The sequence below is a fragment of the Pipistrellus hanaki genome (genome assembly GCF_964339955.1).
Source record: "Pipistrellus hanaki genome assembly, chromosome: 3".
Taxonomy (NCBI): domain Eukaryota; kingdom Metazoa; phylum Chordata; class Mammalia; order Chiroptera; family Vespertilionidae; genus Pipistrellus; species Pipistrellus hanaki.
The window spans coordinates 153485036-153512321 of NC_140505.1; the positions used below are offsets into that span (position 1 = coordinate 153485036).

The window sequence follows — 27286 nt, forward strand, 5'->3', positions numbered from 1 at the left end:
GATCAACAAGAAATAATAAGGGATCAATAAGAAATAAAGAATACATTGTCTGAAATAAAAAATATTATACAGAGTCCTAAAAACAGAATGGAAGATCGCAAGAATCAAGACAAAGATTTGGAATATAAAGAGCCAGAAGACACTCCTCTGCAGAAGCAAGAAGACAAGAGAATCCAGAAAGTTGAAGATAATGTAAGAAACCTTTGGGACAACTTCAAGCGAACCAACATCAGAATTATAGGGGTCCCAGAAGATGAGAGAGAGCAAGATATTGAAAACATAGTGAAAGAAATAGTGACAGAAAACTTCCCCCACCTGGTGAAAGAATTAGACTTACAAGTCCAGGAAGTGCACAGAACTCCAAACAAAAGGAATCCAAAGAAGACCACACCAAGACACATCATAATTAAAATTCCAAGAGTAAAAGACAAAGAGAGAATATTAAAACGGCAAGAAAACAGCAGGTAGTTACCTATAAAGAAGCACCCATACGATTATCAGCTGATTTCTCAACAGAAACTATGCAGGCCAGATGGGAATGGCAAGAAATATTCAAGGTGATGAATAGCAAGAACCTACAGCCAAAGATAATCTACCCAGCAAAGCTATCACTCAGAATCAAAGGCCAGATAAAGAGCTTCACTAATAAAAAAAAGCTAAAGGAGTTCATCACCGCCAAACCAGAATTATATGAATTACTGAAGGGGGTTCTTTCGGAAGAGAAAGTAAATAAAGATAAAATCTATGAACAACAAATACATAACTATCAACAAGTGAATCTAAAAACCAAGGGAATTAAAAAAAAAATCTGATGAACAATATTAACTGCTGAATATAATAGAATCAGAGGTATGGAAGGGGAGTGAACTGACAATTCTCAGGGAAAGGGGGAGAGGAGGATGTGGGAAGAAACTGAACATAAATTGTGCACCTATGGATGAGGACAATAGGGGGTGGGGAAGGGGCAGAGGGTGGGGTGGGAACCTGGTGGAGAGGAGTAATGGAGGGGGGGGGGAATGAGGAACATTTGTAATAATGTGAACAATAAAGATTTAAAATAAATAAATAAATAAAAATTAATTAATTAATTGATTGATTGATTAATTTTAAAATAGAAAGAGATCAGCATTTTTCCATAACTCTGCTTCCCCTCCCCTTATATTATGAAATTCAGTACCATATAATCCATTTCTGACAGGAGCAAGGTTCATTATTCAAGGTTCATTATTATTATTATTATTTACTTGTTTATACATAGCTTTTGGGCTACTATTATCATTGAAGTCAGTTGAAAATGATCATTAAAACAATTTTAATCTTTGGTGCTGAAATGACCCTTCATATATACCTCCAATTTAAAATATATATATTTATTGATTTTTTTTATGGAGAGGGAGAGAGAGTTAAAAACATCAATGAGAGAGAAACATCAATCGGCTGCCTCCTGCACACTCCCTACTGGAGATGTGCCTGCAACCAAGGTACATTCCCTTGACCGGAATCAAACCTGGGATCCTTGAGTTCGCAGGCAGATGCTCTATCCACTGAGCCAAACCAGTTAGGGCAAAATATCAGAATTTTGATACAAAATCAAAATTATGCCAAATACCCATCTGCTTGAGGTCACTCTTACTTCCCAAAGTCTTTGAACTGCCATCCATTTAGTTGAAAAGGAGATATGCTCTACTATAGAGTTGGAACCAGCAGTGATAAAAATGATTTTTCCTATTTTAAAAACGTGGTAGGTAAACAGGGGAGACCTGGTTTCAAGAGGACTGGGGAAATATTTTGTGGCAAGACTCTCTCTCCCCTCCCCAGACAGTCAGATGGCCCGGGAAACGCCACAGCGGACAGACTTTCCCACAGGCCCAGCAGAGTTCCTTTCCGTTAAACCTGCACGATTCAGAATGAGTTTCTTTTCAGGGCACCAGACATGTCACCCAGCCAATGGCAAGTGCACAAGGGATACACGTTTGAGGGCCCTGTGTAGTTCAATAGAGAAAGGAAGACAAGCATTTCTGCCTGGCCAGCTGAAGGGTGTAGCAACAGCTTACACATGGGGTACCGCCCACTTGGCCCAATCTCGACATTATGTCATTCATGATCATTTAAAAAATGTTTTCAAGGTGAAGGGATTAAGAAGTTACAAAATAGTCACAGGGATGGAAAGCGCAGCACAGGGAATATAGACAATAATATTGTAACAACTATGTATGGCGCCAGGTGGGCACTCGACTTATAGGGGGAAATATTTCGGAAGTTATAGAAATGCAGTGGTGCCTCACACAACGAACTTAATTCGTTCCAGGAGCAAGCTTGTTATGCGAAAAGTTCGTTATGTGAAACGCGTTTTCCCATAACAATACATGTTAAAAAAAATAATTCGTTCTGTAGCATAAAATATGCTAAGATGACATTAAAAAAAATATGCTAAGATGACATTTTTATTTAGATACATCTAAAAACATAATTTTTTAAAAAAAAAAACACACATTTTTTTAATTTTAAGACAGACTAAGTAGAGTCTACCGAATCTTGCACATCTTCATCCATTTTCTGCTTTTTGGCCGATGGTTTCATGAAAAACCTGTCCAAAGTTCGCTGTGCGATGCGTTCGTTATGCGAGGCACCACTGTGTGTCTAACTACTATGCTTTATACCTGAAAAGAACAGAATATTTAATATCAACTGTAATTTTAAAATTAGAAAAAATTAAAAAAAAATTTCCCCATTATTTCAGATTGCTTGCATGGTATGATATTATAAATATTTTGTATCATAGTATTACTACATTCTAAATTTGCATGAATGCAATCACACCACATATATATATGGCAGAAGCATATTTTTGGCTTATAGAATAAGAAACTATTTCTAAAATGTAAGTATTTGATAGGTTCTAATCAAAATGATTAGCTATAGGAAAGAATTCAGTTTCACTTCTGACTGCTAAATATCTTTAGGAGCTGACTCGTTCAATTTTTACCATTTACAAGTTTAATTTATGTAGGTAAAACCATGTTGTGAACAAGTAGATCTAGGGACTATTACTAAGTCCAAAAATGGATATATCTTCAGAAAGGTTTCTTTTCCCAAGTAAGCAAGTTCTTGGGGAAAAATGCAAAATACCAAATATCTCTATGTATTTAAATATTACATTCAACGCTGCAATACACTGGGGAACCCTTTCATATTATGGTTTTTATTATCTATAAACAACTTTAGTAATTTAACTCTGCAATGAAATCAGCCTGTAAAAGACATTTGGAAAGTTCTATATTTTTAAATATAAGAAAATGTTTTTATTCAAAACCTCAATATATGTACAAGCTGTAGGAAGTATAAAACAATTTTTAAAGTGAGAAACAGAAGTAGAACACCTGACCTGAAATCACTCATCATTCTTAGCTCGTATTGTTCTTTATTAAACAAATGAACCTTTTCAATTCAGGGATAGAGAGTCAACACGGATGACTGAAGCACTCTCTGACTTTGCTCCCAGCACGGCTAAAGGGGGACCGGGGTGTCGGAGCACCTCCAGGCAGGGCCCCGGTGCATGGTGGTGGTTAGGAGAGTCATTGGGCTCAGTTGCTTTCAGGATGGGCGACCCTGGACAAGTCATTTTATCTCCCCAAACCATGTTCTCCTCATTTTCAAATGGGTGTAATAACTGTTTACCTTATTGGGGGGTTGTAGTGTTTAATAAGTATAAAGAATTTAGCATTTGTGTACGATAAGAATTTCAAGTGTTAAGTTTTCTGTCAGAAAGAAGTGAAAAGGGCAGCGAGGACATTTCATTTGATCCATTTGGCAGTGGGCAGAGGTGGGAGGGAAGCCAGTCGTAATTCCAGCAACTTAGAAAAGGACAGTGTTTTCGAGTCTAAACGCATTTTATCGTTTCTCTGCGTGGACCACTAGGAGGGAAGTGGACCGTGCTGTATTCATGTGGGTAGAAACCAGAAACATTTGCAATTCATTAACTTTTTTTTAAATTTTATTTGTGTGGAGGTTGCAAGCCATCTAAATTCAGTCATTTCAGAAGGTATGGGACTGGGGCAGCTAATCATTTAGTCAAACTAGTTCTCAAAAAAAAAGGGGGGGGGGGCAACATAAAATAAAAGTGAAGTTAAAAATATCCCCCACTGGCCTCTCCACTCCTGGCCCAAGCTAATTAGAGAGGGCAGGTCTGTGCCTTGAGGAAAGGTTAGGCAGTGAGCACGGTTCGCAGCAATGTCAGATGCCAAGAGCACACTGCGGGGCCCGGGCCTGTGCCTCCTTCTCATCCTTCCTTTATGAGAGATGGAACTCAGCCAGCGAAAGGAACTTCCCAAGAATGCACAACTGGCATGTGTTAAGAGATGGAACCGAAACCCAAGCAATCTGACTTCAAAGCTCCTTCACTCCTCCCTGGAAGCAATAGTTACTGAGCACCGGTCACGGCCCTGGGAGGGGGTGCCGGTGGAGAAAGAACTGCAGGTGTAGGGCCCACATGCTTCACCGCTCCCCGCGGAAAATCGGCTGAGAGCGGTGTGAACATTTATAACTGCATTTCCCTGACGTGATTGAAATTAGTCTAAGCTGCCTACAGTAGACTAACGGCATCTGTACGTTCACGTACAGAACTTCCCTGACGTAAAACCCTGCTGCTGGAAGTGGTGGGGGAGGCAGGCTGAGGTAGCAATCAGGAGACCCAGGCGTGGGGCCACTTTAATCATGTCCCTTTTCGGGCTGACTCAATGTCCCACGTAGCAGGCACTTAGCAGGCTGCACAACTGCCTCAGAGACCAAGGCACACTGGGGCTTTGCGGCCACTGTTTCTGGGCAACACTTGTGACCCCCACCCCCCCCCCCGCCCCTTTTCTGTCCTCCCCGTTTTCCAGCTAAGTCCTCACCACCGCAACCTGCTAACAGACACCTACTCCTCAGACACACATGGAAGCACGCGGGAGCCTGCCCTACTCAAAAGCAGCCCTGCCTGGTAGAAGCAAGCACAGTAAGCAGATAGAAAGGCCACGCCAGACCATAAAGGTTTGGCTCCGTCAGAAGCCAAATAACTGGAGATGAAATGTTGTGGGAGGACGGTGAGGCCTGACCGGGTGCTCCATGCTGAGGCCGTTCACCCGGGACGAGAGCTCACGATGGACAGGCAACGCTTTCCCTGGAGCAGACACTGCCAGCGCCCTCTCCGGCTGAGTGTCTGGGGAGTGCGGGGACCTGCCTCTAAATTTCTTCAGTTCATCTCGCACACGGAGGGCCCTGTCACTGCAAATATTCCTTTTTTGGAAATGCCGATTACTACAAGTTTTTCTCCACCTTTCCATGTCAGCTTTAATGAGGGCGCTGAAGAAGGTTGTAACGTTGTCTTAGATCAGACGTTACCTATGCTTTATATCCTTCCTGTTTGTTTGCCTGAGGAATATATTCTTTTAAAAAATATATATTTTATTGATTTTTTTTACAGAGAGGAAGGGAGAGGGATAGAGAACTAGGAACATCGATGAGAGAGAAACATCCATCAGCCACCTCCTGCAAACCTCCCACTGGGGATGTGCCCGCAGCCAAGGTACAATACATGCCCCCCACCGGGAATCGAACCTGGGACCCTTCAGTCCGCAGGCCGAAGCTCTACCCACTGAGCAACACCGGCCAGGGCCTGAGTAATATATTCTAAGGACAAGGGACAAACAAAAGAAAAGGTAGGGCAAGCATCCTCACAACCCCAGGCTTTCTATGTGGGAATATAATGGAACGCCGGGGTAATGCAAATAGCTAGTCCTGCCAGCCGCCAGGAAAGCAAACGCTAGCTTCTCTTGGATTTCCATTAGGTCCACGTGGACTTCAGGTTCCAATGTGCATTCGCATCACCCCTATTTGGAATAAGATGCAGCAAGTGAAATGATGTGTAGGCGGTTATGGTGGTGAAAGGAGAGCATGGGGTGGATGGCTCCGGCATGCAGTTGGGTGGGGAGAGAAAGGACGTCTGAAGTTACCTGACAGTTGGGCAGTCTTGCCTCTCTGCTAGTTGTGAGCACTGTGGCGGTACGGAGGCAGCAGGCTGCTGACAATCTACAAGAAACTGATAAATTAGACATGTATACAAAGAGACGACAGAGCATCATGTTAGTAACGAAAGCAGCTGCCTGAGAGATTTAGTGAGGAATGCGTATTCGCCCAGAAACATCTCTAGATTAAGCTATTCCCCCCAATCATGCCGATAGAAAAGATAAGACTTTTTTCTTAAATAGCATATTAGTGACATGAAATTAGTAATGAGCTTTCTCAAGCACATTAGGACACATGTGGCCATTCGTATTTGGTACTTGGATACATCTGAAAGTAAAGGGTCCTTTAATGTAATAGAAAAATCTTCAAGTTCTGAACTTGCACGTGATGGTAGTGACTTGCTTTGGCACTTAGATTTGCTATTTCCAAAATGGAATACTTTCAGATAACTGACTTTATTGTCAGGACAGCTGGACATAGTATCATCCCATCGGTACATGGAGAAAAGCAATCTTTTCCATGACTAATAGGAGGATATCAGGGAAGAAAATAATCTTTACAGTTTTCTAAAATTAGATTTTTTGTAATTTTTCACAAGAGATAATTGGTTAGCAGAAATCTTAGGATGTGTAAGTTGTTAGTAACTGGGGCTGATGAGAAAACCAATCTGAATGGGAAATCCACTTTTGTTTTACTTTTGCTATGTGGCTCGTGAGCCGCAGTTTGCCGCTCTGTTGACTAATGAGTTTTCAGACCACTTTGCTAGGTTAACAAATTGCTAGTTAATCATGCTTTAGCTGATCATGCTTTACTGGTACCAGGCCAACCACACTAGAATCACCAAGGACGCTGGCTAGAAATACATAGATTATATTTCTGCAAAAAGATTTGGCAAAAAAGTTAAAATTCATTTTATAATTAGAAGTTTGATTATTTGCAAAATTTCCTCTTGCTAAATGCTTAGATTATGTGTTTGCCTAGCCTGCCTCTTTCCCCCTGTTATGAAGATAACACTTAAAGATAAATTCTCAATTTGCAGCCTTGAATTAATGAGAATGTATTTTTAAAAAATCTGTATTCCAAAACTGTATCCAAGTATTGCTTGTTCTAAAGCCAGTATATTCTCTATTATAACAAAATCTGACTATAGAACTCAAGACTATCAAAATTCATAAAAGTTGCTGATGCTTTTGTATAAGATCTTGAAAACACACTAGAGCTGTCTGTGATGCAGAGTAGAACACAATAGAAGGCAGGGTTGGTTGGAATTCATTCAGGAGAACATTATTGAAGGGACTCTTTAATAAGGTGGTCTTTGTTGGAGATTAGCTTACTAATTATTGCTTATCAATAGGAATGAGATTTGATTCTTGTTTAGTATCTGATATTCAGATTACACACTCAGTAAAAGTCCTTCAAATGTAGCAAATAGTTCCGTTTTCTCTGCTGCGAGGCATTCTTTTTGTTTTTCTTTAACTCTTTGTTTTCCCATTTTGCAGCTTGATTAGCTCAATGGTTCCCTTTTGTAGAAACTCAGAGTCTTAAAGGATGAATTCCTTCATGCTCCTTTTATCTTTTCCAAAGAAATTTCTAAGTGATAATTTAGGAACATTTTGGACTAATTTAGATAAGGATTCTGATACAGCCAGGTGTGTGCTGCCCTCCCATGGTGCATTTGGGTAATGTAATGGATGCAAATGAACACGAATCCTTGGAAAACATGCTGGAATCTGGCCTTATGCCTTACATTGCAGGGGAGGTATAAATGCAACTCTTTTATAGCAACGTTTTGGCCTCCATGAAGTGAAAAGCCCTAGAATCTGGGCCAATGCGATCACAGATTATTCATTTGAAATATGTTGTGTGTTGAAAATTGAAAAACCGGTGAGCAGGACTACAATGCACTACCTAAATGAACTCTTAATATGAGGTAGATAGTCCTTCCATCTGTAGTGAATATCAGTTTTTTTCTTCTTTAGAAGTAACATTCTCTGGCTAATTATTATTAATTGTTGCATTTATAATTTATATGTACTTACGGGATAAAAAGTGAATTCCACAAATAAGATGGTGATAGAGGAAAACAAAAGAAATTTTAAAAATAGCTGTATTGCTCCAACTCAATTTTCTTCTAAACTTTTCTCAGGTCAGTAGCCCTCCAATCACGTGCATGTCTAATCCCGCTGAACAGCCCGTGTATTAGCATGTACTTGGTGAAATGAAAGGGACGAGTTGGGAGATTGAGGAAATCCCCTCCAGCGCTGAGATGCTGTGGGCTTTGCATAAACTCACCAGTTCGATCTAGGAGCTGGTAAACTAAACCCTGAAGGAACTAGGCCTCATCTCATTGTGTCAGAGGGCATAAAAGGTGGACATTATGTGTCTTAAAGGAGGAGGCATTGCAGAACCCTAGCAGTCACTGCTGTTATCTGGGGGCTACCAAAATTAGTCTCAACCATTCAACAGTCAAGTTAAACTTCTATTATGTGTCTGAAACTGTGTTTGGAGGTGGGGATAAAAGGAAAACAGAGAAGATACAGTCCTGATCAATGGAGAAACACAAGCACATTCAACAAGCAATTACAAACGAAGTGTCATGAAGATGAGGTGGTGATGATGATGGTAGCAGCTCACACTTACTGACTGATGGCCATGTACCTGGTGCTGTGCAGGCACTGAAATGCAGGCCCTCCTTTAACCCTGTTTTATTATTCCCCGTTTATGGACGAGGAAAGAGGGATTTTGGTTAAGTAACTTGCCAAAGTCCACTAAGAGGTGAGGCTGAGATTTGAATCTAGGACTGTATGACCCAAGGGCTGAATTAAACTTACAGACACATCACTGCCTTACTGTCCACGATAAGGAAGTTAGGGCTCTCAGAGCAGAAACAATGAACTAAATCTAAGTGGCCAGGGAGCACTCCCTGGAGATTTTGACAGCTGTGATGTACATCAAAAAATAAGAGTTGGCCAGGAACTTCTTAGCAACTGTTACGTGTTTATGGTCTCTACTAACAGTAATTAAACATTTTACAAGATTAAAGTGTTTAGTTGAAAGGTCCAGAACTGAATTAAATAACACTGAGTATTTATATCATAAGGTCACAGGCCTGAGAAAGGCCACAGCATATGCAAGAGATTGTTAGTGCCTTAAGGGCAGAGGTAAATAAAAGATGTTATTGCGCAAAGCACCTGTGGGTCTGTTTTAATTACACATGAAGAGCATCCTTGTATGACATTCCTCCATAAAACAAAGGCCAAGGAGAAAGGAAGGTAGTCAAGACAGTGAGAACTGCCGGGACCGGTTTGGCTCAATGGATAGAGCGTAGGCTTGGGGACTGAAGGGTCCCGGGTTCGATTCCGGTCAAGGGCATGTACCTTGGTTGTGGGCACATCCCCAGTAGGGGGTGTGCAAGAGGCAGCTGATCGATGACTCTCTCTCATCGATGTTTCTAACTCTCTATCTCTCCCTTCCTCTCTGTACAAAATCAATAAAATATATTAAAAAAAAAAAAAAAAAAGACAGTGAGAACAAAGGAAGGAAATTACCAGCTGCATCAACATGAAGTAGTTTCTCCTAGAAACTTTATACTAGTTATCTGTCTGGACTAAGACACTCTGGAGTTCTTATTTTTACTATTCTTACCATGAGGAAAGCAAGTATTTTTTATATCAAAATCTCAAATATCCCGAGACTGTCTTTTTTCTTTAACATTTTTCATGATCCTTGCTACAGAAACAAATTCAGAGTTTAACATCAGAGCAGGGTGTCTACAAACACTCATTGATTAATGAATTACTACAGATCACCATATATATATATTAACTTGCTCAAGGTCACAAGCTGGAAAGTAGCAGAACAAGTATTTTACTTCAGACTTTTCTGATACTCACTACTCTCTCAAATTGACACCAGCTGCCTCTAGAACATACCAGGGTCATAGAATCAAAGAAACATAAAAACTTCACCAGACACGGAAGCTTGGAAGCAACCAATTACATCAAAAACATAAAGCAAGATAAAGGTTGGGGATAGCCAGAACCGGTTTGGCTCAGTGGATAGAGCATCGGCCTGCGGACTGAAAGGTCCTGGGTTCGATTCCGGGCAAGGGCATGTACCTTGGTTGCGGGCACATCCCCAGTAGGGGGTGTGCAAGAGGCAGCTGATCGATGATTCTCTCTCATTCATGTTTCTAACTCTCTATCCCTCTCTCTTCCTCTCTGTGAAAAATCAATAAAATATATATATTTAAAAAAAAAAAAAGGTTAGGGATAATGTCTAGTTTCTCTAAAGAGGCGGCTGAAATCAACAAAATTCATTGGCTAGGGAGAAAGTCTCATCCTATATTTTCTCTTCAGGCTTCTACTATATTTTAAAACTTTCCCAATGCAACTTAGAAAATGAACGGAGTTTCTAAAAGTCAATGCCCACCGGTGGCGGTTTGGGTGGGGAGGGAGAGCCTCCGTGGAAGGAGGCAGGGGACACCTCTGTTTTGGCTCCACACCTGGCTCAGAGGACAGTGGTGGGAGGTGGTGAGGACAGTTGGGTGAAGGATGATCTGTGGAGATAACACCAGGCTATGAGGAGTCATGGGGCTGCGGAATGGCATCCTGGGTGGTCAGATGCTGGGCGAGAGGCAGGGCAGCAGCTCTCTGTGGCAAACAGCCTCCTCTGGAATGGCTTGCACTCAACCCCTGGCTGTCCTGACTTGAGAACAAATGCAAGCCTACCATTTCATGAGATCTTATTTTCCACATCACATCTGATTCCCTCGTGACCACAAACTCCTCTGGGTGCTATGTACTTTCCCATGAAAACTATCTCTGTCCCCTGAGTTTTCCTTAGGCCACGTTCTTTATTTTTAGAAAAAATATATATTTATTTACTTCAGAGAAAAAGGGAGAGGGAGCGAGAGATGGAAATATTAATGATGAGAGAGAACCATTGATTAGCTGCCTCCTGCACAACCCCTACTAGGGACTGAGCCCGCAACCCAGGCAGATGCCCTGAACAAGAATTGAACTGTGACCTCCTGGTTCATAGGTCAATGCTCAACCACTGAGACACACCAGCCTGGCAGGCCAAGTTCTTGCAAGACACGATTTCAACTTCCCTCAGTCTCCTCCTTGCTCCCTGACCATGCCCCAGTTTGTGCACAGCCTTCTAAAAATGAGGTGTTCAGGACGAAAATCAGGTGAGATAAGATGTGACTGGCGGAGTGGAGTGGCAGAGTCTCACCTTGTCTGAGACATCCTGGTTCTATGAAAAGAGCAGAAGCCCGTGTGGCATTTTTTCGGCAGCCACATCTCCCTGCTATTTCCCACGAGCCTGCTTTATTTACAGATGGTGCTCTCAAGCTATGCTTTCTCCATCCTGAAGTTACAGTGTCTGGGACTCCAGTAGAATATTGTATGTACTTTTAGCTTTCTGTTCACTTCTAATAAAGGTTTCGCCTTTTCCTACCTGAACCATCTTTCAGATCTAGCATATTAACTTCCTCTCCCTTTTATTTCTCTTTCAAACCAGAAAATGTGATAACATGACCTTGATATATTTATATCTAGGATTAGCAACTAATAGTAAGGCTAGGCTAAGTAGAGACCATATTTTATAAATATCAGTCTATGAATATGGACCCTTTGAACATGTCCATTCAATCAGTTATGAATCCAAACAATTATAGTATCATCTAGAATTTCTGTCTAAAAAATATTGTAAAATACCTGGTTTGCCAAAATGTTGTTTACTATTTTGCCAGGTTTTATAAGCAAGAGAATGAGGGCAAGTCTAGCATAAGTCATTCTTAAACTCATGCTGGTTTTTAGTAATCCCTACCTTAGATTGAGCATATGAAACCCATTGATTTCTAGAAATCTGCTAAGGATCAGCCTCAAGGTTATAGGTCTACAGGTTAGAGAAATTACTTTCTTTTATAAGAAATTACATTTCTTCTTCTGATGCACATAGAAATTCACCTTTTCATTTTCATATTCTGTTTCTCCCTGGGACTTCTCCCCCTGTCTTTGTAAGGCCATGTTTTCTTTAAGCATCTTTCCTTCAACAACAACAAAAAGTGAGAAGGAGAGGGATATATGCTTTTCTTTTATTCCTTTCTCATTTTGAAAATGGCAACTCATATATACTCAAATATTGGCAGAAGTGAAAAATCATGATACAAAGAGCAAACAGTAACTGTCTCTTGATGAGACAGTTAATATCTTTGATAACTTGGTGTACTGTTTCCAGGACTATTGAAGAAAGATAGCCTTAATAATCAAATCTACCCACCTGGGCAATTGCTGTTATAGAATATGACATCACTATTTTTTCCAAATAGATATCACTTTGAACAACAATTTTACCTATTTGAAGTAAACAGTCATTCTTCATTAAGGACCTTTCAGTAGGGCAGATGATTAACAGTAGAAAAGCAAGAATGTTTAATTATTAACATCATTACAATAAGAGTTGACAGGGAATTGTTCTAAGGTAACTCCATAGTTAATGATCACACCCTCTTTATATCCATAGGATATCCTTCTTTCTTCTTTCTGCAAATCTGGCCTTGTTCTTCCAAACTATTCCCTAATTGAGATTTCAGCAAATACATAAAAGAAAGAGCATGCAAAGGGAAAGTAGAAGGAAGAGGAAAGGATGAAAATAATGGGTAACATGTAATAGTTCTCAAGTCCTGCATATATGCAAACACTAAGCTAAGCACTTTGCATGCAACAGCTCTTTCATCCTTATAAAAACTCAAAGAAGTAGGTTTTGTTTTTATTTTATAAATAAGAACTGAGGCCTAGGGAGCTTAAGGAACTTATGCATGGTCAGTTTCTGTATGGTATTTATAGTGAACAAAATCTTTTTAGTGCTCAGGATACTCAACTGAATTTGGTTGTCATAAGCCCATTTAACAGATTAGAACACTGCAGATCCGAAGAGTTAAGTGATTTTTTCTGAGGACCCACAGAGAGAGGAACAGAGTAAGAACCTGAGCCCAGGTTTCTGACTGTGCACCCCATGCCCTTTTGGTAGAATGCCCCATAGTGCCTGTTATATAGATTGACTATGTGTTTCCCCACCCCTCCAATCCATATGTTGAAAACTAACCCAGTACCTAAGAATATGACCATATTTGGAGATAGGCTTTTTAAAGACATACTTAAGGTAGGGTGAGCCCTTATCCAATCTGACCGATGCTCTTATAAGCAGAGATTAGGAGTGTAGGACACCCCGAGAGTCCCAGAGATGCATTCACACAGACAAAAGGCAGTGAGAAGGCAGCCATGTGCACAGCAAGGAGAGGCCTCAGGAGGGACCAAACCTGCCCACACCTTGATCTTGGGCCTCCAGCCTGCAGAACTGGGAGAAAAATAAATGTCTATTGTTTCAGCTCCTTAACCGAACTAATACAGAGCCTTTGTACCTGATCCAAAGTGAAAGCAGTTATTACTCTCTCTTATCTGCCAACTCTTTAGTCTTAATAAACCAATAACTAAACTTCTCTTGAATTCTTCTAAGATCTAAGAAGTCCAAGGGTTGAAATAAATAAATGTTTTAATTCAAGGAAACCCAAATGAAAGGATATATACAGAAGGCCAGAGCATAAATTGTAAGTGAAAATCTACACTTGAATTTCAGCAGACTTTCTTCTTAGCAAAAAGCACTTTAGAAAGATGTAAAAGTGGTCAAATCAGGGGTGCTGGGGAAAACGAAATCAATGATAGGATGTGAAATTTGAGTAATTAGGTTCGCAGAAAGTATAAGTTTCTCTGCACTGTGCACTGAAGGACAGAAAAACTGCATAAAGATTTTTAAAAGCCTCCCTAATGCAGGAATTCTGGATATTTGTGGATAATAGCACAAAGGTGCTTCCCATAGTTACTGACATGTTTCTTGAGGTTTTTACACAACAATCTAAGGGAATGGGTAATGGGTATGTCACAACAATTTCCTTCTATTTGCCATAATTTGTAATTTTCTGCAGTAATTTTCTATATTTCTTTGCCTTCCTCTCCCCTCCCTTCCCCTCCCCCCGACACTGTGCTCCTCAACTTTCCTCCATTTCAGCATGAGTTTCGGGGTCCATGAGAGACCTCTGGGTTTAGATCCCCGCTCCACCACTGAGCAGTTGAGGGACATTGCGTCTCAGTTATTCTATCTGTGAAGCGAGGACACGAAATGCCAGTCTTGCAGACACCAGGTGAAAGAATGTTCGGGAAAGCACGTGGCCTGGGTTCCATCGACAGGAACTGGTCATTGATTAGACACGAGGGACCAAAGGGAGGAGTCAGGTGGCCTGGAGGTTTTTGGCATCAAGAAACAAAGTAAATCCCACTAACAAGAAGGAAAATTAAAAAGGCTCCAAATAGACTATATGATGAAATCATTTCAATCCAGCCTTTGCTCCTCACATTGCATTAATCTGAAATGGTCTCCCTTCTCTCTGACTATTCAGAACCAACAAGTTCCAGCCTGGTCACTCCAGGAGGAAGTGTCTGCTTCCTCTAAACTCCGTCAGCACTTATCTCATCTCCACCAGCATTTCTCGTGTCCAGCGTGTGGCCACTGCTCTCTGCCAAGGAGACCTAACTTCCTCAGCCAGGCTGCAGGGTGAGGCAGCCAGGGCCTCGCCTTCTAATTCTTGTCATTATTCGTTTCCCCAGGGGAGTGTGCCTGGAGAACTTGCATGTGGTGCAAAAATACTTTCTAATATACTGACTTCACTTCCCCTAACAGATCTTTGGACTCGTTTCTTCATTAGTACTTTATTAATGCCATTGTCGGACAGATCCTCTTTGAAAAGGGAGAGTTTACAATTTAGATATTCTTGCCATGAGAACCACATATTTCTAATAAAAGGAATAAGAAAGAGGAAATGTTACCTGATAAAGATCTTAGAGCTAATTTAGCTATATCAGGTCGTTAATGATGACTTTGATGTATACATTTTAGAAATAAAATTTTAATTGCCATATTTAAAGTGGGCCCAATACTAAATTATTCCTCACTAAATCTACCAAATGATTAATAACATGTTGCTGAATTAACAAAAAAATTAATGGAAAAAAGCATCAAAATACATTCTCCTAGGAGTAACAACTTGAACAGTTACGTAGTCCTATGACGCCTATACATGTAAATTGAAAAAACAAACATAGAAAGTAAAAGAGTTAGGAAAATATAAGAAAAATTTAAGGTAGAAACATTATATGAAGAACAATAATAAGGAGGCATGAGATAGCAACATTTACATACATAAAAACTGGTTAGAAAAATTTGAAATATTTTTAAAAATGAAATGATGAATTTAATGGTGCACTGACTATTTAATGGTGCACAGTTGATCTGTGAACAACTTTTAGCATTTTATAATCAAACACATAGAGTTGGCTATCTCAACCCTTTTTGCCATACATATCACATATCCTATTAATATATTAGTTTATCAGAAAGTACCCACAGATAATAGCATTATTTCCAACTACGCAGGGGTGCAATCTGCTAATTTATGTCACCAGACACTTCAGGTTTAACTTTACATCAGTGTTTAACATGGAAAATCCCACATTTATATCCTTGATAGTCAGAAACAATCATTACTCATTAAATCTTTCTAGAATAAATATTATTCATTAAATATTTTTAGAAAACACAGAATTGTTGAAACACAAAAACATGTCAGTATAGACAATGCAAAAAATATTACTAATAAATCTTTAAAAACTTTTGGCTCTACCTTTACATAATGACAACTGTGTACAGTTTATTACACTTTTGGGACACACATTAAAACTGCCTTCAACAATGTAGACTCGAAGCATGACTTGCTAAGAAGAGGGAGCATTTTTCGACTTTCTAGTGATTAGAAATTAGACCAAGCATGTCAAACTCACAGTCTGCGGGTCGCATGAAGCCCACAATGAATATTTTTTTTGCGGCCCAGTCAGTATAACTGTTTGTAAAAAACGTTTTAATAAAAATTTCATAACTTAATTTTTACAATATCCTCTTATACATAATTATTAATAACAATGTTCTCTAAGGACATTGATTACAATAATCGTGTTGCATTCATTACCCTTACGCGCAGGCGCACCATTTCTCTCCACTAATACTGGCAGTGAATATTTTAGCGGCCGATTGCCCCGTCATTAGTCTTGTGCTATCTTGTTTGGTGTGCACAACCAGAAATATTTTGCTTTTCGAGAGCAAGAAAAATAGGTTTGTTTGTGTTATGCTTATTAATTTGTGCAGTTATTCAGAGTCTGATAAGTTAATGTCCAAGAAAAATATAAATTTTCATTATGTTCTACCCTGTTTCCTCGAAAATAAGACAGTGTCTTATATTAATTTTTTCTCCCAAAGTTGTGCTAGGTCTTATTTTCAGGGGATGTCTTATCTTTCCATGCGCTAGGTCTTATTTTCGGAGGATGTCTTATTTTCGGGGAAACACAGTATTATTTTATGTTATTGATTACTCATTTATTTCAGCCCTTTGTATTCAGCACCTCTCTAGAGAAATAATATTATTCATTAAATACATTTCTATGAATATTAAAGCTTTTGTTTTTTTACAGCCCACATAAACTTAAACCTTGTATATTAGGCCCGCATTAGCCTTTGAGTTTGACATGCTTGGATTAGACAAAAACTTTCATCTAGCTTCCCATTTTCTGTCCTGAAGAATATCATCTGACTCGCTGGTAAGACAAAGCAATACTCATAATCTATTTTTATTTCAAACCTTGCAAAAAAAGAAATATAAAAATGCCTGGCAGCAGAGTTAATGTTCTGCTCCTGAACAACTTACAATTAAACTATGAGCATGTGTGTAAGCAACAGCCTTTGGTAGGAAAGACATGGGAGGTGAGAGGGAGGGTAATGAAATGCAGTGGCACCAAGAGGTAAAAGTACATTTTGCTGCTAGATTCTTACACCAACTAAACACCCATTAGGAAATTGTCTTTTGTTCAGAAATGACCTTTCCAAGAATAATGGCACAGAGTTAACTGGCACCACAGTTAACTCAGGGTGGTTTGGTAGTTCCTTTCTCAATCAGTAACAGCATGTATCAGATAAAGACCAGCTTATACCTTTGAAATGTCAAGATTAATTCATCATCAAAAGAAAAGATAAAGTTAAACAAACTGCAACTAAAAGATCAATTGTAAAAATATATACCAAACAAGAAAAATATATGAGACACCACTCAGTAAAATGTGTTTGATTTTCCTGTTCAACATTATTATTATTTTTTATCATTTAAAAAAAAAATCAATGCTGGGAAATACTCTGAGAGGTTCAGGGCATGGATCTGAAAATTACAGGCTTTCACCAATGTCAATTGTTTCTTTTTTTTTTCCCCCTTTTGTTTTTTAAGAAAAGAAGAAAATCACTATAACACATAACCCACAATTTTGGGGGAAAACAATTCAAAAACCCCAAAACTAAGCCAAGTGTTTCAAAATATACTATGTCCTCATAAGCAAATTAAACCATATGTATAGCCTAGAATCAGGGGTCTTCAAACTACGGCCCGCGGGCCACATGCAGCCTGCAGAGGAGTCTGATCCGGCCCTCCAGGTTTTTTGGGCAGTGAGCGCAGCCGAGGTGTTACAGTAGGAATTAGTAGTTCATATAGTCCGGCCCTCCAGCTCTCTGAGGGACCGTGATCTGGCCCCCACTTTAAAAAGTTTGAGGACCCCTGGCCTAGATAAAGGAAAAGCAATATGTTTAAATATTAAATACTTTTAAATCCAAGTTCACAGAAGGTGTTGATTCATTTTTTTTTCAAAGAAAAAAATAAGTATTTACATTGACAAGCTTTCTAATGTAAAAGTATTTGATTTGTAGAAATTTAAGTGAAGCAATGCTATCAGGAATATATCTATTAAAGAAAATAAGATTCACCTCCAGTTTTACATCCAACTTACCTCTTTTTGCTTGATGTCAAGTAGTGCATAAAAAGAGAAAAAAATGTGTTTAACTGATTCTACCATCATTACACAATGGCTTATTCTATAAATACCTACTCAGACTAAGCGACTGTACTATTCTTGTTTTCTCTAAGGATCCTATCAGCAGAGGTGGAGCCAGGTTTGCCTGGAAAGCCACAAACAAGTATTTAAGATGAACTAAGCAACATCCGCCTTAGGAAGTCTGTGCCAGGGACTCGAGGACCTTTGGCCAGAGCAAATGGTGCTCCTTTCTACTCTAAATTTCCGGTTTCATTTCTTATGATCCAAACTGGTTATAGACTGATTTTCAACTTTTTAGCAAGACATAATCTTAAGTGCAATGAAGAATTGAGAGGTGAGGTTCAGTGTAGAACAGAAAACTGATTCGGTGAATCGCATCAGAACACCAAAAAAGTTCTTCACGTGAGCAAAATACATCACCTTCAACTAAAGAAAGAAAAAAAAAGGACCAATTTCATATCCACTCAAAGTAGGTTAAGTTAAAATGACAGTCCTGTTCTAAATCGTTATCCTGCAAAATAAATGCATGTGTTTTCATATAAATCTTTAGTGAAAATACTTGAAAATCATCCAAATAGTTTTTATTTAAAAATCTTATGATTGTGCATCTTTACTGCCAATAAAAGAAACGGATGACTACAAGTTGCAACTATGAGAAGAAAAAAAAAAAAGAAAGAACCTTGCCTTTTAAATAATTATGATAATTATATTCTGAAAATATAATTATAGTCTAATCTAGTCTACCTTTCCAGAACATTCACTGACTCATGCAATGACAGGAGAGGCGTGTTCAAGAAGCATGATCTGAGTTGTGGGCTGGACACTCTGCAGGACATAAGTAACCTAAGCACCAGAGCAGAGGAGAGCATCTTGGGAGTCCAGGATGAGGAAGGCCAAAACAAGCGCGGCTTTCATGTGGATGGCTCACCAAAACTTTAAATGTGAGATACTGACAGTATATCAGTGACTTCCTTTTTGGCTTAAAAGACAACAAAATTAATGATTAGATAAGCAACAGAAAGGAGTAAAGTCAACCATTTTGACTTGTGCTTTCCCTTGTGCATAACAAACACACCGTTCATGGACGACTGAAGAGCGGGGTGCGCGGAGGAAGAGACCCAAAGTTCTGCACCAGGAAAGGAGAGGGCGGTGGGTGCTGCCCTGCAGGGCGCACGGAGCACCGTGACTCTTGTCTGGTCGGTTAGTTGTGCAGTTTAATGACCAGGTCACTTGAAGTAGGTGTGAGCGCTAGGGAACTGCACTGTCACTTCATCATTGAAAACAAAGGAACAGTTAGCAGAATAGCAGGTGCAGGCTTCCCGTGAGCAATAGTACTGCAAGGTGCTCCCTAGAAGTCAGCGACTCGGCCAGGCCCCGCCCACGCCCTCAGAGCCAGGGGAGCTGCAGAGCCAGGTTTGGCGCAGCCAGGAGAAAGGTGGGTTCCCAAGCTGTTTAATGCACAGAAGAGTCTGCTTGGCTGCCATGTTGAAGGGTACCGGAGAAGCGTTTCTGGATTAAATCAGCGCCCCCCATATCCAGTGTAACAAACTAGGTCTGGGTTTGGACACGGAAGCCCGCCCGTTTGGAGAAGGAAAGCAATGCGTCAGCACGCCGCCAGAAGTCAGCGTTAACGCAGAACACTGCTCTTTCCGGCCAGTTCATGACACATACATGTATTAAACTGTTCGAAAGTATATTAGATTGCAGAAGTTTTCCTTGATGAAAGGTATGCTATATGACGCTAAGATCTTTTAGCATAGTTCTGTTTGGAAACATGAGCTCCAGTCCGAATCATGCAGAGAACGTTTGTATTCGTGGGACCAGAGTCTCAGAGTTGGGAGAAGGCCCTTCAGTATTTCTTCCCTCTAGCTGTCCACGCATCCTTATACATGTAAAGGGGAACCTGGAAGCTCTTAACCTAGAGATCGGCTTCACGGGGTACCTATTGTGGCTTTTTCTTATATTATGTTTTCCTTGGTATTCTTTCTAGGTAGAAAAAGTCCCTTTCAAAGCTGCAGTTTGAATATAGCAATCCAGGAAAAGCTTAGAATCAGAGGGTTTTTTAGAACAGAGGTTGTTACGTAGTTGCAGGAGGTGAACAGTAGGATACATAGACTAGTGCCAGTGGATTGAATTAAATAGTGTAAGCAGAGCATAGAGGGTGCGGACAGCCATTTCCCCCTGGAATACAAGGAGGGGGGAGGTCCCACTGTCTGCCAGACAGAGTTTAGCACTAAAACTCTTACATGCATGGGGATGGGGGCCTTTGGGATATGAAGGCAAGGCCATGCCGATGGCAGAGAGTTGTAGCCCTGGTTCCTTGGCACAAAAGCTATCAAAGAAACCAAGGGCTAGGTTCTGTAAGTAAGTAAATATGTATGTCATGAACTGGCTGTACCAGGCAGGAAAGAGCCGTGTTCTCCGTTAATACTGACTTCTTACAGTTTGTCTGGTAAAAAAAAAAAAAAGCAAAAAAAAAAAAAAAGCAAAAAAAAAAAAAAGCTGTTTTCTGACTAAGAATGGGAAGCATACATAAGTAGAAGGTGGTGGGATAACATGTGCCATTAAAAAAAAAAAATTGGAGCCTTTTCATTATTGTTTTTTAGAGAGGAAGGGAGAGAGAGAGAGGAGAGAAACATATATTAGTTGCCTCCTGTACACACCCTGACCAGGAATTGAACCTGCAACTTGGTTATATGCCGTGATCAGGAACTGAACCCTCCACCTTTCTGTGCGCTTGACAATGCTCCAACCAACTGAGCCACAGGAGCCAGGGCTGTGCAACTTTTAAATTTACAATTTGGACTAGTTTGTCCTTTGGGGGCAGAGTTGCTCTTTTTTGGTGCAGCAGGAGCTATGATTTAGGAACCAACTGTAGAGGACCCTGTCTCTTTCAGGTTTTCCATCTGCCTGTCAATATTTTTCAGAGACTCAGAAGGTGTCATTCCGGCCAGGTCTGGAAAGGAAGGTAGGTATTGCCTAGAATGTCCTGGACCTTCCCTATGTCTCAACCCCTCCAGACTTAGCCACCTTCCGGAGGCCTCTATCTTTAGCTAGTTAAAACTGTTGGTAAGTAAGGTCAGAATTGCACGGCCCAGTACAGTAGCTACTAGCCAAACCTGGTTTGAGCACTAGAAATATGTTAGTTCAAACTGAGATATTCTATAGTGAAAAATACACATTGAATTTCAAAGACTGAGTAAGAACAGAATGTAACATAGCTTAATAACTGCCCTCCTCCCCCTGATTGCATGTTATAATGATAATATTATGGATATAATGTGTAAAATAAAATATTCACCTGTTTCTTTTCATTTTTTCTCAAGTAGCTATTACAGTATTTAAAATTACATATATAATTATCACATTATCTTTCTATTGAATAGCTCTAATCTACAAGGTGAAATATTCTTAGAGCTGTCATTTTATTATGTGGCAAGAAATATTTCTATTCTGCACATGGAAATACTTCAAGCTTTCTTAAAGGGTTCAATTATATCTTCCTTATTTTCCATAACTTCTGGTTAAAAATAAATAAAAGGATAAGCACCGATATGAATAAAAAGCCAAGATATATTAAGTAAAAAAAAAAATTAGCATGCATAATAATGTTTGTGGTTGTGTCGCTGTTATTAATGCATATGTAAAATACATATTTGTGAGTATATATGTATCTGTTTATATAAACTTGCTTGTATGTGTAGGGACTGTTTCTGAAAGTATGCATAAGGTTGGCTGGACACAGTTGTGGCATGAGAGCTACTTCTTTGTACACGCTTTTGTGCCTGTTGAATTTTGAACCATCATCTATGGAAAAATATTACTTAAAAACTATAAAAAAATATAAAAAGGAATAAGAGAAAAATGGGAGGAATGTGTATATATTTAATGAAACCTTTTACTCAACATTATATTATTCATACATTTTTGCCTCTGAAAATTGATATTGTCTCATAATTGCCTTGATTTGGGGGCATGCATATATTAAAACAACCAAATAAAGAAACTTCAAAATGATATATGCTGCCTGTACTAAATAATAAGAAAAATGAGTAACTGACTTGAAAAATGTCTAAATGCAATTGTTATGTAGATTTTATTAGATCACCTATATTAAACCATATCTGTATAAAGTATAGCATAGGGAATATAGTCAATCATATTGTAATAACTATGTATGGTGCCAAGAGGGTACTAGACTTATAGGGTGATCACTACATAAATCATATAGATGTCTAATCAGTATGATGTACACCTGATACTAATATAATATTGAATGCCAACTGCAATTGAAAAAAATTGGGGCAGAAAAAACAAAATTGTAAGAAATATTTTTAAAAATCTGAAATACACTATTTATAATTCTGTACAATAGAACTACATGTATAAATGATAAACCACAACAAAGTCATACACTGTAGAAAATTTGGATTGATTACCAGTTATTTAAAAACTTGAGGGTCTCCTGTGTATGAAGTACAGGGCAAGATCGTGGGGATTAAAAGACCAAGGAGGCAGGATTCCTGCTCAAAAGAAGCTCATAGATTCATGGAGGAATCTGATTTAAGAAGAACTGTGACTGTGCTCTCTGTCACTGGGCACAGAGGAGGAGCAACTAATTCTGCCTACAGGAGGCAAGGGACCAGAAAAAGTCTTCATAATCTTTATGTGTTTTTTAAATCCTCAACCATTTTCCCACTGATTTCCATTGATATTTAGAGAGAGTGGAAGAGAGAGGGAAAGACAAAGAGAAATATTAATGTGAGAGAAATACATTGATTGGTTGCCTCCTGCAGGAGTCCTGACGAGGGCCCGGGCCTGGAAGGACCCTGCGACCAAGATACATGCCCTTAACAGAAATCAAATCTGGAACCCTTCAGTCCACAGGCCAACACTCTATCCACTGAGCCAAGCGGGCTAGAACTAATCTTTGTGTATTTACTTACACAATGGTAAAACTGGTATGTAAGACATACAGCTTAATCCTTTGCAATAGAAAATAAGAAAAAAGAAAATCTGAAAAATTCAATATGTTTTTGTATGAAATTAGTTTTCTGGATGAAAATCAAAACATTCATCAATATTGGAGGATACTAAGTATTTACCTAAATAAAGCAAATGCTGAGTTCTTTGAGATAAATTCCTGTATTTCTCAGATTTCTGTAAGGAAACTGTCATTATAGAGATGCTCAGAATCTACTGAAGAGACACATCTCTCAGATAAAATTCTTAACATGGCACATTCCAATGGACGATCATCCTATACTAAAAGATCTCCCATACAAATGAAATTAATGCTTGAAGAAATACTGAAATAAATGAAAGGAAATTTGAGGGTGTTGTCTGTCTCTACTGTAAAATGGATTATGGCTAACCTAGAACAAGTAAGAAAAATACTCTTGCAGCATCCCTGATTCCCTAAAATTTGGAAATCTGATGCAATTTCTAATTGCATATTACACTGAGGCAAGATTAAAAAAAAATGTATTCCTCCACACATGGGTGGTAATTTTGTGAATTTATATATTTTAATTAACGTTTGGTTTGGCGGATTCTAAACTCAGGGCAAGATGCTAAACTCAGGGAAGAACTCTGTGGAAGCTCCATTAAAAGAAAATACCAACCTAAAATACTACAGATTTCAACAGAATATTGTTCACTCCTGCCACTTCGAGAATTGAATCCTGTGGAAAAACAAAGTATAATGATATGGGGAAATGGAGCACAATAAATGTAAAAGCCTATATAGGATAACATTTTAGGGGGGGAAACCCCACTGAGGTGGTCAGTTCAGAAAGTTCAAAGAGCATGGTCTTGCACATACAAACTGCCAGAGGATGATGGAGCAAAGGCAGTTAGATGAGGTTGTGTGTGCCTGGGACACGCTGCATTTCACACATAGTTGGACTTCTCTAACTTCAGATTCATGTAAACATTCACGCTCCTTACAGTTTTGATTATGAGTTTCCACCACCTGTCATCTGCATATTTCATTAATCCCGGTACAGACTTCTTTACCTTCAGTGTTACCCACATCTAATCCATTCCCACCTTGCTGTCAGGGTGATATTACATGATGAAAATCTGGTCTTGCCCAGCTGGTGTGGCTAAGTGGTTGAGGGTTGACCTATGAACCAGGAGATCACGGTTTGATTCCTGATCAGGGCACATGCGTGGTTCGCCGGTTCGATCCCCAGTGTAGGGCATACAGGATGCAATCCATCAATGATTCTCTCTCATCACTGATGTTTCCATCTCTCTCTCCCTCTCCCTTCCTCTCTGAAATCAATAAAGGTATATATTTTTTAAATCTGGTCTTAGTCTTAACACCATGCCCACAGAATAAAGTCTGCTTTCACTAAACTGGCCTCTGTTTCCAGACCCCTGCCCACCTTTCCAGTCTCATGTCCCTTCACTTCCAAGTCCTGCCCCAGTTTCTAGCCCCAAGCTCATGGCCTTTGCACCCCTACTAGTTCTAGTCACCTTTCATGACCAGTGCTCTTCTAGAAGGATTCTCCTAAGCACCTAACTCCTCTGTTATCCCAAGAATATCCATTAACATCATTACTTATTTACCTATCTAAGTCCCATACCAGATTATGAGTTTCTTGAATAGAAGGGGTAGAGTTTTACTTGAATGTTATTATCTCAAGGGCCAAAAAAAGGGCCTGACATATAGCAGGTGTTCATACATTTTGTTAAATTTTAACAAGTGAGTGAATGAGCAAATGGATCAGTGAAAAAACAAACATAGCTTTGGCACATATTAAGAATATAGGTTTTACAATATTACAAACACATAAATGAATGTCTACTTATTTGAATGCAGTGAAATGTAAAAGCAACTTTCACTGTTGACTCTACATCTAAAGGTGTGATCATGTACCCAAGGGTAAGACCTTCTACCAGCTGCTTTAAAATCAGTAAAATCTAAAATAGCATAGAAAATGTTTTCAGATTTCAAAACAATACCATTCTTTCATACTGATGATGTTGTCAGAGAGAGGGAGGGAGGAAAAGAGAGAAGTAGGAAAGGGCGGAGGGAATGGAAACCATACTAGGAAGGAAGCATTCAGGAAGAAAAGCTCCTGTGTGGGAGACACAGGATGAGCATGAATTGCTTGGGCTATCACTTCACAAAGAGCCCAAACTAGCTTTTGCAAGTCTGAGATTCCTTGCTTATCCTGTACAAGCAATGTAGTTAGGTCTGTACTACAGAAGTAATATCACTTGCCTATGAATTACAGGGATACCTTGTACATATTCTGGTAGACTGCTTTTAAGTATTGATTAAATGTGTGATGATTATGTAGATCTAGGTGGTTAAGGCATTGAGAAAAAATGTTGGCTACAGCATTTTATAGCCAATGATTTTATGAAGATATACTATCTGGTGCCTAATTGCAAACTCATTGGTGACAATAGGGTCCCCTTTTTTTAAAATCCTTACTCAAGGGTATTTTTTCTCATTGCTTTTTAGAGAAAGTGGAAGGGAGAGAGGAAGGGGAAAGAGAAAGAGAGAGAGAGAGTGTGAGAGAGAGAGAGAAAGAAATATTAACGTGAGAGAGACACATCGACTGGTTGCCTCCTGAATGGTCCCTGCAACTTAGATATGTGCCCTTAACTGGGAATCAAACCTGAGACCGTTTGGTGGAGCCAACCCTCTCACCACGGAGCCATGGTGGCCAGGGTGGGCCCCTCTTGATTCCAGTGCATCAAAGCTGTTAGGTATGTGTGGGAGGACATGGAGCTTGTACATCAGGATAAGGATAAAATCAAGAATAAAAAAAGCCAACAAGCCATGCGCAGAAACAGAATTTCAGAGGCCGAGGCAGAAGAGACGGAGCCAAAGCTAAAGGCAAGGGCCGGAATTTTCCTCTAAAAGGTTGTAAATCAATTAGTACAAGGTACTAATCAATTAAGACAAAACATTCTACTAATTTTTAAGATCAATGCCCCATCCTAGAGTTGATTCTCCAGAAATTGAGAAATTGTGCCTTGAAGAAGATGATGCTTGCTGTTGATCATCTTCATGGTAAATATTTATGGTAAATAATATTTTACATTCTGCGCCTTAACATAGTTTTAAATATATTGTTAGTGATTTTTGAAAGGAAGGGAGAGGGAAAGAGACAAACAAAAATGACGAGGGAGAATCACTGATCAGCTGCCTCCTGCATGCCCCATATTGGGGATCAAGCCCACAATCCAGCATCTGCCCTGCCTGAGAATTGAACCATGACTTCCTGGTTCATAGGTCAACGCTCAACAGCTGAGCCATGCCAGCTAGGCTGTGCCTTAAAATTTTTAATGTGATTTATAGCTCTATCAAATTTTTAACCAAAGGAGCCAAACTAAATTAATTTCATTTTATTGACTTAATTATTTCAATGATCCTCAATAGAAAAACAACCCATGTATGTGCTTATTAGACTAATTTAAATTACCTGGAAAGATATATTAAAAATATATTTTAGAAGACGAGGTTTACCAAAAACTGTTCTGACAAATTAACAGTGAATTGTCCTTTAAAAATGATGACTAGTATATATTGTTACTAGCCATTAACTTTTATAATAATCAATAACATCAATTTACAAATAAAAAATACGCATAGCATTGATTACTTCCCATGAGTTTAAGATATTTCTTGTATAGAACCTAGGATTGGTTATATATGGCATATTTTTATTTGATCAGCCTAATTAAAATATTTTATGTAGCAAAAGCATCATAAATAATGTTTACTACATCTTACCCAATATAGCTAAGTATAGGAAAAATAACATATAGTCAATAATGCAAATATTTTTAGAAGATACAATTTAGTATAGACAGTTACTCGGTTTCTACAGTAATTCCTTTAACTGGAACCTTTTAGAAAATACTGCTGGATTGATCTAAGAATTTATTAGGGACTGGTTGATTTCATGATATACAACTGAAAATTCCTTGGGATATATTAACAACATTACTTACTCCCCTCTTTTATTATAAACTTCAAATAAATTTTATTATTTTATTATATTATTAAAATATTAAAATATTCAAATATTATAAAACATGATGATAATATATTCATTGTCATGAAAGTGCTTCTCTGGCCTAGTGGTGATTCGGAATTTCACATTATTTGTATCTTTAATCTTGCATATAGCAATAATTTCCAAGTCCAATGTCATTTTCTGGTTATTTTAAACTAAACAGCTTAAGACAACATAATGGTACTCTCATTCGTGTATGTTAACTAGCCTTAGAGTTGCAAGATGTGTAAAGTGTGTGTAAAGAAGTAGAAAGAA

At 39.0% G+C, this 27286-nt stretch overlaps 1 protein-coding gene across 7 annotated transcripts in view; it reads right to left on the bottom strand.

The window, feature by feature from the left end:
- The window catches only part of BICD1 (BICD cargo adaptor 1), a gene marked incomplete at its 5' end in the record, with an annotated part of 189234 nt that overhangs the window by 8186 nt on the left and 153762 nt on the right, over positions 1 to 27286 (bottom strand). For 3 of the 7 annotated variants that reach the window (XR_014794512.1, XM_084877851.1, XM_084877848.1), the window contains one exon: positions 5991 to 6066. The exons of 2 other annotated variants lie outside the window; for them this stretch is intronic. Coding sequence is in view for 4 of the 5 variants with exons in the window: in XM_084877848.1 (XP_084733974.1) it covers positions 5991 to 6066 (76 nt within the window). Of the gene's footprint in view, positions 1 to 5990; positions 6077 to 18464; positions 19255 to 23611; positions 23672 to 27286 lie in introns of those variants that run through there. 2 more of the 7 variants (XM_084877849.1, XM_084877850.1) reach the window with 2 other exon arrangements.